Source organism: Hydra vulgaris, chromosome 07 (genome assembly GCF_038396675.1).
Source record: "Hydra vulgaris chromosome 07, alternate assembly HydraT2T_AEP".
Lineage (NCBI taxonomy): Eukaryota > Metazoa > Cnidaria > Hydrozoa > Anthoathecata > Hydridae > Hydra > Hydra vulgaris.
The window spans coordinates 39,532,025-39,545,000 of NC_088926.1; the positions used below are offsets into that span (position 1 = coordinate 39,532,025).

At 26.8% G+C, this 12,976-nt stretch overlaps 1 protein-coding gene and 1 long non-coding RNA gene across 2 annotated transcripts in view; one reads left to right on the forward strand and one right to left on the reverse strand.

Moving 5' to 3' along the window:
• The first annotated feature begins 2,270 nt into the window (after positions 1–2,270).
• On the forward strand, positions 2,271–4,864 carry LOC136082772 (uncharacterized). Its single transcript, XM_065802195.1, has 3 exons — positions 2,271–2,570; positions 2,670–3,438; positions 3,480–4,864. The coding sequence occupies exons 1-3, from the start codon at positions 2,271–2,273 to the stop codon at positions 4,862–4,864; spliced, it is 2,454 nt and encodes an 817-aa protein (XP_065658267.1).
• A 6,074-nt stretch (positions 4,865–10,938) lies between these two features.
• Positions 10,939–12,976, reverse strand: part of LOC136082470 (uncharacterized) — an 18,148-nt gene continuing 16,110 nt past the window's right edge. The window contains exon 6 of the long non-coding RNA XR_010639715.1: positions 10,939–11,183. This is a non-coding gene — a long non-coding RNA (uncharacterized LOC136082470). The remainder of the gene's footprint in view (positions 11,184–12,976) is intronic.

Here is a 12,976-nt window from a genome sequence, read left to right on the forward strand (position 1 = left end):
TTAGAATCCATTTGAACATGAGTTTAGAATTCATTAAAATATGACTTTAGAATCCATTATAATATAAGTCTAAAATCCATTAGAATATGAGTTTAGAATTTATTAGAATATGAGTTTAGACTTCATTAGAATAAGCGTTTAGAATCCATTGGTATATGTGTTTGAAATTCATTAGATATATTAGTTTACAATCCATTAGAATATGTTGTCAGAATCCATTAGAATTTATTTTTCGATTTTATCAGAATATGAGTTTATAATCCATTAAAATATTAGTTTAGAATTTATTAGAACATGCGTTTAGAATCCATTAGAATAAGTGTTTCGAATCATTTAGAATATGAGTTTAGAATCCATTAGAATATGGGTTTAGAATCAATTAAAATATGAGTTTAGATTTTATTAGAATATAAGTTTAGAATCCTTTAGAATATAAGTTTAGAATTCATTAGAATATGAGTTTAAAATCCATTAGAATATGAGTTTAGAATTCATTAGAATAAGATTTTAGAATCCATTTAAATATGAGCTTAGAATTCAATGGTATATGAGTTCAGAATTCATTAGAATATGAGTTTAAAATCCATTAGATAATGAGTTTAGAATCCATTAGAATATGTGTTTAGAATTCATTAGAATTTGAGTTTAGAATTCTATAGAATATAAGTTTAGAATCCATTAGAATATGAGTTTAGAATACATTAGATTATGAGTTTAGAATTCATTAGAATATTAGTTTAGAATTCATTAAATTATGCGTTTTGAATCAATTAGAATATGTTTTTTGAATTTAGTAGAATATAAATTTAGATACCATTAGAATATGAGTTTAGAATTTATTAGAATATGAGTTTAGAGTCCATTAGAATATGAGTATAAAAGCCATCAATAGACAAGTTAAGAATTTATTATAATATAAGTTTTTAATTCATTAGAATATGTATTTAGAATTCATTAGAATATGAGTTTAAAATTTATTAGGATATAAAATTAGAATTTATTAGAATAATAGATTAGAATCCTGTTGAGTATGTATTTAGAATCTATTTGAATATGAGTTTAAAATCTATTAAAATATGATTTTAGAATCCTTTTAGAATATGAGTTTAGAATCCATTAGAATATAAGTTTATAATCCATTAGATTATGAGTTTAGAATTCATTAGACTATCCGTTTAGAATTCATTAGAATATGATTTTAGAATCCATTAGATTATGTGTTTAGAATTTATTAGAATTTTAGTTGAGATGCCATTAGAATATGATATCAGATTCAATTATGTAATTCCGGAAAGTTCTTGAACATTTAATGACGTTAGAAATTTAATAGCTTTATTAGTTTTTACCAATAATAATTGTAAATATATTTTTGCGGTGGTTTTTGACAGTGTTTTGAAGGATATTTTAGGAAAAACATAGAGTATATATATTTAGGAAAAATTTGTAAATAGCAGAGCTTTAGTTTGGATAAAAGATTATTGTTTATTGAATAATTTTATCTGTTTATTGATTTGTTGATTACGAGAAAAAACTACAAATTAGCCGGGCATGGAACCAAGTATGAGATTATTTTATATGTTTGAAACGTATGATGGCACTTCGGATGCTGCTGTTTGGATTCAACGAACGAAAGTTTTTGGTGAAATTCAGAACTTAAAGCTTGAACTACTTTTTCCGATTCTTCTCAGAGAAGCTGCTCATGCAGTGTACGATGCTTTAACCGCGTATGATAAAAAAGATGCAGTGGAAGTCGAGCGTGTGTTATTAGCGGTGTTTTCTGTAGATGCCTATACTGCGTATGAACTGTTTACAAAACGAAAATTATGTGACGGAGAAATAGCCGACGTGTTTTTGGCTGATTTAATACGATTAGCCTATCTTGCTAAATTATCAGAGGAGTCTGTGCGTTTGGCGTTTGTTGTGGGTTAGCCAGAAGTGTTATCATCAAGATTTCGAGCCTTAATGGACCCGATTGATATAATGTTACCCAGAGTGAGAGCTGCTTTGAACTGTACAAATGTGATTGACAGTGACGTTGTTGGCGCTGTATCTAGACGCCATGCTACAAAAACCGCGTTAGTGTGTTACAACTGCAATGGTTTGAATCACATTGCAAAGAATTGTTTGCTTGCGAAGATCTTGACAACAAAGACTGTTAGATGTTTTAAATGTGGTGAGGAAGGACACATTGCATCGAAATGCTGGAAGCTGCCGGGAAACGATTGCATAAGCGAGGAATCTGCGCTACCTCGCTCCTGAACAACGGTGAAATGAGCGCATTATCTGTTATTCGTTTGAAAGTTAACGGTATGTTTGCGACAGCTTTGGTGGACACAAGATGCTCGAAGACGATTTTGAATAAAAAATTCCTGCCCAAAAGTCAATGTAGGTACTCAAACTCTCAAAAGGCAGTAACGTTTGAAGGAAAAGTTATTCAGTGCACTGGGTCAGCGGTCGTGATTCTTGAGGTTGATGGCAATAAAGCACGTGATGAAATTATTTTAGTGGACTTCCAACCATTTGGAGTTGATATGATGCTCGGAATGAGTTCCATTAATTTACTAGGAGGAGTATTCATTTCTCCTTTGGGAAAAGCGAAGTTCGGATTGAGTTACTGTTTAGCATCGGCTTTGAACAAGGACTAAGTCAAGAAAATCGAAATAAAAAAGGAAGATCATGAAGCAGTTTTTAATGGTGTTGAATGGAGAGTCAAATGGAAATGGAGAGATGGAGAAAGCCCCGACAGATTGCGTAATAAAGTGGCACAGTACGGAATTCCACAACACGCTAGAGCAGACTATGAAAACGAACTACAGGATTGGAATGATCGGAAGTGGCTGTTAGAGTATGACGAAAATGAATTGGGGCCGCCCAAAGGGCAGATTCCTTTAATGGCTGTCATTCAGAGAAACAAAGACCACAAAATCCAACCTGTTCTAGACTGGAGAGAAGCTAACGATTGCATTGAGACATACACGAGAGATGCAGATGTGTGTGTCGAAAAGCTTAGAGAATGGAGGAGAATGGGTAACAAACCAGCAATTATTGATTTACGTAAGGCTTATCTTCAACTAAAAACTGATAAATCTCTTTGGTCCTTCCAAACAGTGGTGTTTCGAAATAAAAGGTATTGTTTGACACGACTTGGTTTCGGATTGAACGTTGCGCCATTGATCATGAAATCCGTTGTGAGTGCTGTCATTGATCAAGACGAATTAGTGAAGAGTGGAACGTCCGCTTATGTTGACGACATTTTCGAAGACGAAAGTGTGTTGAGTCTTCATTATGTCAAAAGGCATTTTTTTAAATATGGTTTAGAAAGTAAAGAAGGTGAGCAGATTGGTGATAATGGAGTTCGTGTGTTAGGATTGTGTGTGCGCAAGGTTGGTAACAAATTGATGTGGTCCAGAGGGAATCGAGTTGATGCTATCTCGCAAAGTTTAACCAGGAGAGTTGTGTTTTCTGTGGACAATTGGTAGGACATTTACCCGTGTGTGGTTGGCTGCGAGTGATTTGTAGTCTCTTGAAGAGGAAAGCTGTCAGTCTGACGAAGGGTTGGAACGATAAAATTTGTGATGAGAACGTTAATTGGGTGCTTAAAGAAGTATTTGCTGAGGTGGAACGTTGCGAGCCTGCTTGTGGTGGTTGGGCTGTGTGTGGTGATGAGGGAAAAGTGTGGGTTGATGCCATTTCGTTAGCGATTGCTCTTATTCAAGTTGGGGAAACTACTGTGGAGGATGCAACATGGCTGCGAAAAGAAACGTCTGATATTCATATAAACATGGCAGAATTAGACGCTGTGATACGTGGAATGAATATGGCTCTGATGTTGAAGCTGAAGAAAGTGACTGTTTTTACCGATTCCGTGACAGTATTTCACTGGGTTTCTGACGCCCTTACACGAAAATCAAGGTTGAGATCAAAAGCGACGGGTGAAATGCTGATTCGAAGAAGATTGAGCGTGTTGCAACAGCTAATTAAAGAATACAATGCTAGCGTTGCTGTGAAACTCATTCCTTCTAAAGATAATTTGGCTGACGCATTAACAAGAGTTCGCAGCAGATGGCTCAACAAACTGACTGTGCCAGAGTGTCGGATTAGTTGTATGGGAATCGCAGCTACGAAGGCTGAATCTATTTCCGATATACACCAAAGAACTGGACATTTCGGAGTGAATCGAACGTTAAACTTTGTTCGTAAAGCAATTCTGACTGCTACTGAAAACGATGTTCGAAACGTGATAAAAAGTTGCGAACCATGTCAGTCAATAGATCCAGCGCCAATACGGTGGGAAAAAGGGAAATTGGATGTTGAAGGAAACTGGGAGAGATTGGCCATGGACATCACGCATTATGGCACTGATAAGTTTTTGAGTCTAGTTGATTGCGGACCTTCAAAATACGCGTTGTGGCGACAATTATCAAGCTCATACGGAAGTCTTGCTATAGTCCGAATACTCCGTCCTATTTTTTGTGAACGTGGAGCACGGTCTGAAATATTGACTGACAATAAGCCGACATTTAAAACTAAAGAGATAAGGAGTTTTCTTGATAGTTGGGGAGTACAAATTAGATTTAGAGCCGTTTATTTTCCTGAAGGAAATGGAATTGTGGAAAGAAACCACCGTACGATTAAGAGAATAGCAGAACGATCGAAAATGTCGATACCGGAAGCACTATATTGGTACAATGTCTCAGCCGACAAAAATGGTGTAAGTCCGATGGACAAAATATACAGTTATACCATTGGTGTGAAAAGATGGGGAAAAGAGAATCTTCCTCCGCAAAGTGTCACGAACGAGAGATTTCGAATTGGCGATAAAGTCTGGCTGAAACCACCAAAAGCGAGGTGCTATACAAAGTAGCAACCAGCTACTATAACTCAGAATGCGTCGAAAGAAATCGTAGAAGTGAACGGCATTCCGCGTCATGTGAAACACGTTAGACCTCAAAATGATACTCAGTCCTGCATTATCCCTGATGTGGAAATAGAGATGAATACTGAAACTGGTCGAGAGAACGCTAAAAATCAAGAAGAGCAGGTTAAAGATGTATTAGAGACAAACGAGGGAAATGTCGAAGCTGAAGATAGACCCCAAGAAATCGACATGCTTTTGCGACGGAGTGGTCGGAAACGGCGCATGCCTTCGAAATACTTTGATTGCTATTTGGATGATCCGTAAGAATCAAGTAAGAGTGTAATTCCGGAAAGTTCTAGAACATTTAATGACGTTAGAAATTTAATAGCTTTAATAGTTTTTCCCAATATTAATAGTAAATATGTTTTTGCGGTGATTTATGACCGTGTTTGTAAGGATATTTTTGAAAAAGCATAGAGTATATTTATTTAGGAAAAATATGTAAATAGCAGAGTTTTAGTTTTGAAAAAAGATTATCGTTTATTGATTTATTTTATCTGTTTATTAATTTGTTGATTACGAGAAAAAACTACAAATTAGAATGTGTGTTTGGATTTTATAAGAATATGAGTTTAGAATCCATTAGAATATTAGTTTAGAATTCATTAGAATAAAAAATTTAGAATATATTAGAATATGAGTCTAGAATCCATTAAAAAATAAGTTTTAATTCCATAAGAATATTAGTTTGAAAATCATTAAAATATGAGTTTAGAATTCATTAGAACATGCGTTTAGAATCCATTAGAATAAGTGTTTCGAATCTATTAGAATATAATGATTAGAATCCATTAGAATATGAGTTTAGAATCCATTAAAATATGTGTTTAAAATTTATAAGAATATAAATTTAGAATCCACTAGAATATGAGTTTAGAATTCATTGGAATATGTGTTTAGAAATCATAAGAATGTGATTTTTGAAATCATTACAATATGAGTTTAGAATCCATTAGAATATGAGTTTTGAATACATTAGATTATGAGTTTAGAATTCATTAGAATATGAGTTTAGATTGCATTAACATATGAGTTCAAAATCAATTAGTATTTATGTTTAGAATCCATTAAAATATGTATTTAGAATTTATTAGATTGTAAGTTTAAAATTTATTAGAATATGAGTTTAGAATCAATAAGAATATGAGTTTAGAATTTATTAGAAAATAAGTTTAAAATCCATTACAATTATTAGTTTAGAATTCATTAGAATATGAGTTTAGAACCCGTTAGAATATAAGTTTAGATATCATTAGAATATGAGAGTAGAATCCATTAGAATATGAGGTTAGAATTAATTATAATATGAGTATAGAACTAGTTACAATATGAGTTTAGAATTCATTAGAATATGAGTTTTGAATCCGTTAGATTATGAGTCTAGAATCCATTAGATTATGAGTTTAGAAATCATTTAAATATGAGTTTAGAATCCATTAGAATATGAATTTAAAAGCTTTTAGAATACAAATTTAGAATTCATTAGAATTTGTGTTTTGAATCCATTAGAATAAGTGTTTAGAATCCTCTAGAATACGAGTTTAGAATCCATTAGAATTGGAGTTTAGAATTCATTAAAATTTGAGTTTAGGACTTTTTAGAACATAAGCTTAGAATTCATTAGAATATGAATTTAGAATCCATTTAAATATGAGTTTAGAATCCATTAAAATATGAGTTTCGAATTTATTAGAATATGCGTTTAGAATCCATTAGAATATTAGTTTACAATTCATTAGAATATGAATTTAAAATCAATTAGAATATGAGTTCAGAATCCATTTGAATATGTGAATAGAATTCATTAGAATATGAGTTTAAAATCTCTCGAATATTAGCTTAGAATCCAATAAAATATAAGTTTAGAGTTCTTAAGAATATGAGTTTAGAATCCATTAGAATATGAGTTTATAATCAATTATAATATGTATTTAGAATTCATTACAATATGAGTTTAGATTTAATTAGAATAAGACTTTAGAATTTATTAGATTATGGGTTTAGAATCAATTAGAATATGAGATTAGAATATATTAAAAAATGAGTTTAGGATTTTTTAGATAATTAGTTTAGAATTTTTTAGAATATGCGTTTAGAATCCTTTAGAGTATGATTTTGGAGTCGCTTGGAATATGTGTTTAGAATTCACTAGAATATGAGTTTAAAATTTATTATATTTTGAGTTTAGAATTCATTTGAGTTTGAGTTTAGTATCCATTAGATTATGAGTCTTGAATCTATGAATATGACTTTTGAAATCATTAAAATATGAGTTTAGAATCCACTAGAATATGAGGATTTACATTAGTATAAGAGTTTAGAATTCATTAGAATATGAGTTTAGAATTCATAACATATGCGTTTAGAATCCATTAGAATAAGTGTTTAGAATATATTTGATTAGGAGTTTAGAAATTATTAGAATATGAGTTTAGAATCTAATAGAATATAAGTTCAAAAACCATTAGAATAAGTGTTTATAATTCATTTTTATATGAGTTTAGAATCCATTAGAATATTAGTTTAGAATTCTTAAGAATATGAGTGTAGATTCCATAAGAATATGAGTTTATAATCCATTATAAAATGTATTTAGAATTCATTACAATATGAGTTTAGAATTTATTTGAATATGAGTATAGAATTTATAAGAATATGAGTTTTGAATCCATAAGGATATGAGCTTAGAATCCGTTAAAATATGAGTTTAGAACCCATTAAAATATGAGTTTTAGATTTTTTAGAATATTAGTTTAGAAGTCATTAGAGTATGCGTATAGAATTCTTTAGAATATGATTTTGGAATCGCTTAGAATATGTATTTAGAATTCATTAGAATATGAGTTTAGATTCCATTTGATTTTGAGTTTAGAATTCATTTAAATATGAGTTTAGAGTCCATTAGGTTATGAGTCTAGAATCCATTAGAATAAGGCTTTTGAAATCATTAAAAAATGAGTTTAGAATTCATTAGAATATGAGGTAATACCATTAGAATATGAGTTTAGAATTCATTAGAAAGTGAATTTAGTATTCATTGGAATATGCGTTTATAATCCATTAGAATATGTGTTTAGAATTTCTTACAGTTTTGGTTCAGAATTTATTAGAAAATGAGCTTAGACTTTAATAGAATATGAGTTTGAAATCCATTAGAATGGGAGTTTTGAATTCATTTTAATATGATTTAAGAATTCATTGGAATATGTGTTTAGAACTCATACGAATATGAGTTTAGATTCCATTATAATATGAGGTTAGAATTTATTAGAATATGAATATTGAATCAATTGAAATATGTGTTTCGAATTTATTAAAATATAAGTTTAGAATATATCGGAATATGAGTTTAGAATTCGTCAGATTAGGAGTTTAAAATCCATTAGATTATGAGTTTAGAATTCATTCGAATATGAGTTTAGAATCCATTAGAATATGAGTTTAAAATAGATTAGAACTCGAGTTTAGAATTTATTAGAATATGTGTTTTAAATTCATTAGAATTTGAGTTTAGAATTCATTACAATATGAGTTTAGAATCTATTAGAATAAGAGTTGAGAATACATTAGATTTTAAGTTTAGAATTCGTTAGAGTATGAGTTTAGAAATATTCAAAATATGCGTTTAGAATCCATCAGAATATGAGTTTGGAATCCTTTAAAATAAGAGTTTAGAATCCATTACAATATAAGTTTCGATTTCATTAAAATATGCGTTTAAAATCCGTTAGAATATGAGTTTAAAACTCGTGAGAATAGAAGTTTTAAGTTCTTTAGAATATGAGTTTAGAATCCATTAGAATATGAATTTAGAATCCTTCATAATATGAGTTTAGAATTCATTAGAATAAGCGTTTGGAGTCCATTAGATTATGAGTTTAGAATTCATTAGAATATGCGTTTAGAATTTATGAGAATATGATTTTAGAATCCATTAGAATATGTGTTTTGATTTCATTAATATATTAGTTTAGAATCCATGAGAATATGATATCAGATTCAATTAGAATATGTGTTTGGGTTTTATAAGAATATGAGTTTAGAATCCATTAGAATATTAGTTAAGAAATCATTAGAATATGAGTTTAGAATATATTAGAAATTGAGTCTAGAATCCATTAAAAAATGAGTTTAGTTTTCCATAAGAATATTACTTTCGAATTTGTTAGAATATGAGTTTAGAATTCATTAGAACATGCGTTTAGAATCCTTTAGAATAAGAATTTCGAATCTATTAGAATAAGATTATTAAAATACATTGGAATACGAGTTTAGAATCCATTGAAATATGTGCTTAGAATTTATTAGAATATGAGTTCAAAATTTATTAGAATAAGAGTTTAGAATCTATTTGATTATGAGCTTAAAAATCACTAAAATATGACTTAAGAATCCATTAGAATATGAGTTTAGAATTTGTTAGAATATGAGTTTAGAATTCATTAGAATATGAGTTTAAATTCCATTAGAATATGAGTTTAGAATCCATTAGAATATGTTCTTAGAATTCATTAGAATTTGAGTTTAGAGTTAATTAAAATATGAGTTTAGAATCCATTAGATTATGAGTTTGAAATACATTAGATTTTGAGTTAAGAATTCATTAGAATATTAGTTTAGAATTCATTAAAATATGCCTTTAGAATCCATTAGAATATGTTTTTAGAATTCAGTAGAATATAAGTTTAGATACCATTAGAATATGAGTTTAGAATTTATTAGAATACGAGTTTAGACTCCATTAAAATATGAGTTTAGAATCCATTATAAGATGAGTTAAGATCTTATTAGAATATAAGTTTATATTCCAATAGATTATGAGTTTAGAATTCATTAGAATATGTGTTTAGAATCCATTTGAATAAAAGTTTCGATTTCACAAGAAAAAGCGTTTAGAATCCATTAGAAAATGTGTTTGAAATTCATTAGAATATTAGATTAGAATCCATTAGAATATAATTGCAGAATTCATTAGAACATGTGTTTGGATTTCATTAGAATATGAGTTTAGAATCCATTAGAATATTAATTTAGAATTTATTAAATAATTAGTATAGAATTTATTATATAATTAATCTAGAATCCATTAGAAAAAGAGTTTAAATTCCATTAGAATAATAGTTTAGAATTCATTAGAATTCATTTTTAGAATCCATTAGAATATGAGTTTAAAATTTGTTAGAACATATGTTTGGAATTTATTAGAACATATGTTTAAAATTTATTAGAATTTGAGTTTAGAATTTATAAGAATATGAGTTTAAAATCCAATAGAATATGAATTTAGAATACATTAGAATATGAGTTTTTAATTCATTAGAATATGAGTTAAGAATTCATTAGAATACGAGTTCAGTATCCATTAGAATTTGTTTTCAGAATTCATTAAAGAAACCATTAGAATATGAGTTTAGAATTCAATAGAATGTGAGTTTAAAATCCATTAGAACATGAGTTTAGAATCCATTAAAAGATGAGTTTAGATTTCATTGGAATATAAGTTCAGAACTCATTAGAATTTGAGTTTTGAATTCATTAGAATATGTGTTCCCAGCAAACATGTCAACGTTGAATCAACGTTAAAAACCGGTCGCAAAAGATGTTGCGGAAACGTTGACAAAGTAATCGATTTTGCAAAGATATGTAACGTTGTTTAATAGACGTTGATTAAACGTTATTGCGTAACGTTGAAAAAACGTTACTGAATGACGTTACAAAAACGTCGCAACTAAACGTTGAAAAAGCGTTACATAAAAAGCGTTGAATAAACGTCGCAACTTAGCGTTGAAAAAAAGTTACCTAAAAAGCGTTGCATAAACGCTGTTAAAGTAGTCTATTTTGCAAGGATTTGTAACGTTGTTAGTAAAACGTCAATTTAACGTGACTCAAAGACGTCGAATAATGGTTAAAATATAACGTTGAATCAACGCTTTAAATGTGCTGTACAAAATATCGCAAAATATTATTTAACGTAATAAAACGTGGCTATAATATATATTGATTTGACAAATAAAGCTAAATTGTAGGTTGAACTCTGCTCTTCTAATATTTCCAAATCAATTTTTAATACAAACAGTAATATACAACGATAAATATAAAAAGCTTAAAATATACAATTTATAGATATATATATATAAAAATATAAACATTTTCTTTAAGATTTATGAGTGTGTGTGAGTGTTTGAATATATATTTATGCTATGTATAAAAATACAATTTACAGGATGTCGTATCGATAGGCTAGGATATCATTGAGATACAAAATCTAAATCAAAAAAAAAAACTTGTAATATTAGTAGTCTGAAAGCAAATGTAAAAAAAATGTTATTGAATTAGTATGATAATTATTAAATTTAAAAAGTAAATATAAATACATACATATAACCTATTAATATATACAATTTATATTTAAATATAAAATATGTAGATAAATAAATTATATATATATATATTTAAACTATATATATATATATATATATATATATATATATATATATATATATATATATATATATATATAAATTATACGTATACATATATAAATTATACGTATACGTAAATAAATTATATATGTATATATATATATATATATATATATATATATATATGTATATATATATATATATATACAAATTATATATATATATATATATATACATATATATATATATATATATATATATATAAATTATATATATATACATATAAATTATATATACTATATATATAATAAATTATATATATATATATATATATATGTATATATATATATATATAATATATATATAAATATATATATATATATATATATATATATATATATAATTATATATATATACATATAAATTATATATACTATATATATATAAATTATATATATATATATATATATATATACAAATTATATATGTATATATATACATATATATATATATATATATAAATTATATATATATATACATATAAATTATATATACTATATATATTTAAATTATATATATATATATATATATAAACTATATATATATATGCATATATATTTATATAAATATAATATATATTTATATAATTATATATAATTATATATTTATATAAATATATAAATTATATATATATATATATATATATATATATATATAAATTATATGTATATATATATTTATATATATATAAATATATAAAATATATATATATATAAATTATATGTAAATGTAAATTATATATATATATATATATATATATATATATATATATATATATATATATATATATATATATATATATATATATATATATATAAATATATATATATATATTCAAAACAATTTTTTGCTCTCCTTGACGATAAAAAAACACATTTAAGGACCAAAAAAAAAAAATCGACTATTTTTTCAATAAATTGTAAAATATTTAATGTTTAAGAAGAATAAAACTTAAGAAACACCTCATTCCAAGGCTCTTTTCTTTTTTTTACTTTATACTTTTATTAAAATTTGAAAGTAACTTAAAGTAGATAACTTTAAAGATCATTTTCAGTTATTCGAATTTTGGGTTATTTGAAGTAAATTCTTATACCCCTTGGAGGTTTGATTAACCAGGAGTTTACTGTATATATATATATATATATATATATATATATATATATATATATATATATATATAAATAAATAAATATATATATATATATATATATATATATATACATATATGTATATATATATACAGTCACAGGCAAAATTAAGTAACACTAATGATAAAATCGAAACTCAAACAACAAAAACAAAATTATTTACGTCAGGATCTACATAACCGAAAAAATTTTATGTTTTTTTTTTAATTTGATTCCAAAGGAAAAAAATATATATTTATGCCTCTTTTAAACTCATTGCAAACTTAATTCTATTAAATGAAATTTGCTAACTAACAGTTTTTCTGTCTAAAATAAATGTGACCAAAGTAAGAAACATCTACATTTTTATTCTGAAATATGTTTTGTCAATAGCTACTCACTAAAAAGGATTAATATCAAAAATATTTTGTTAAAGTTATTAACAATAA

Coding starts and splice junctions, on each gene's coding strand:
- LOC136082772 (XM_065802195.1), top strand. CDS start 2,271: ATGAGCGCATTATCTGTTATTCGTTTGAAAGTTAACGGTATGTTTGCG. Junction 2,571..2,669: donor CCATTAATTTACTAGGAGGA/GTATTCATTTCT, acceptor GAAATAAAAAAG/GAAGATCATGAAGCAGTTTT. Junction 3,439..3,479: donor AGTTGATGCTATCTCGCAAA/GTTTAACCAGGA, acceptor GACAATTGGTAG/GACATTTACCCGTGTGTGGT.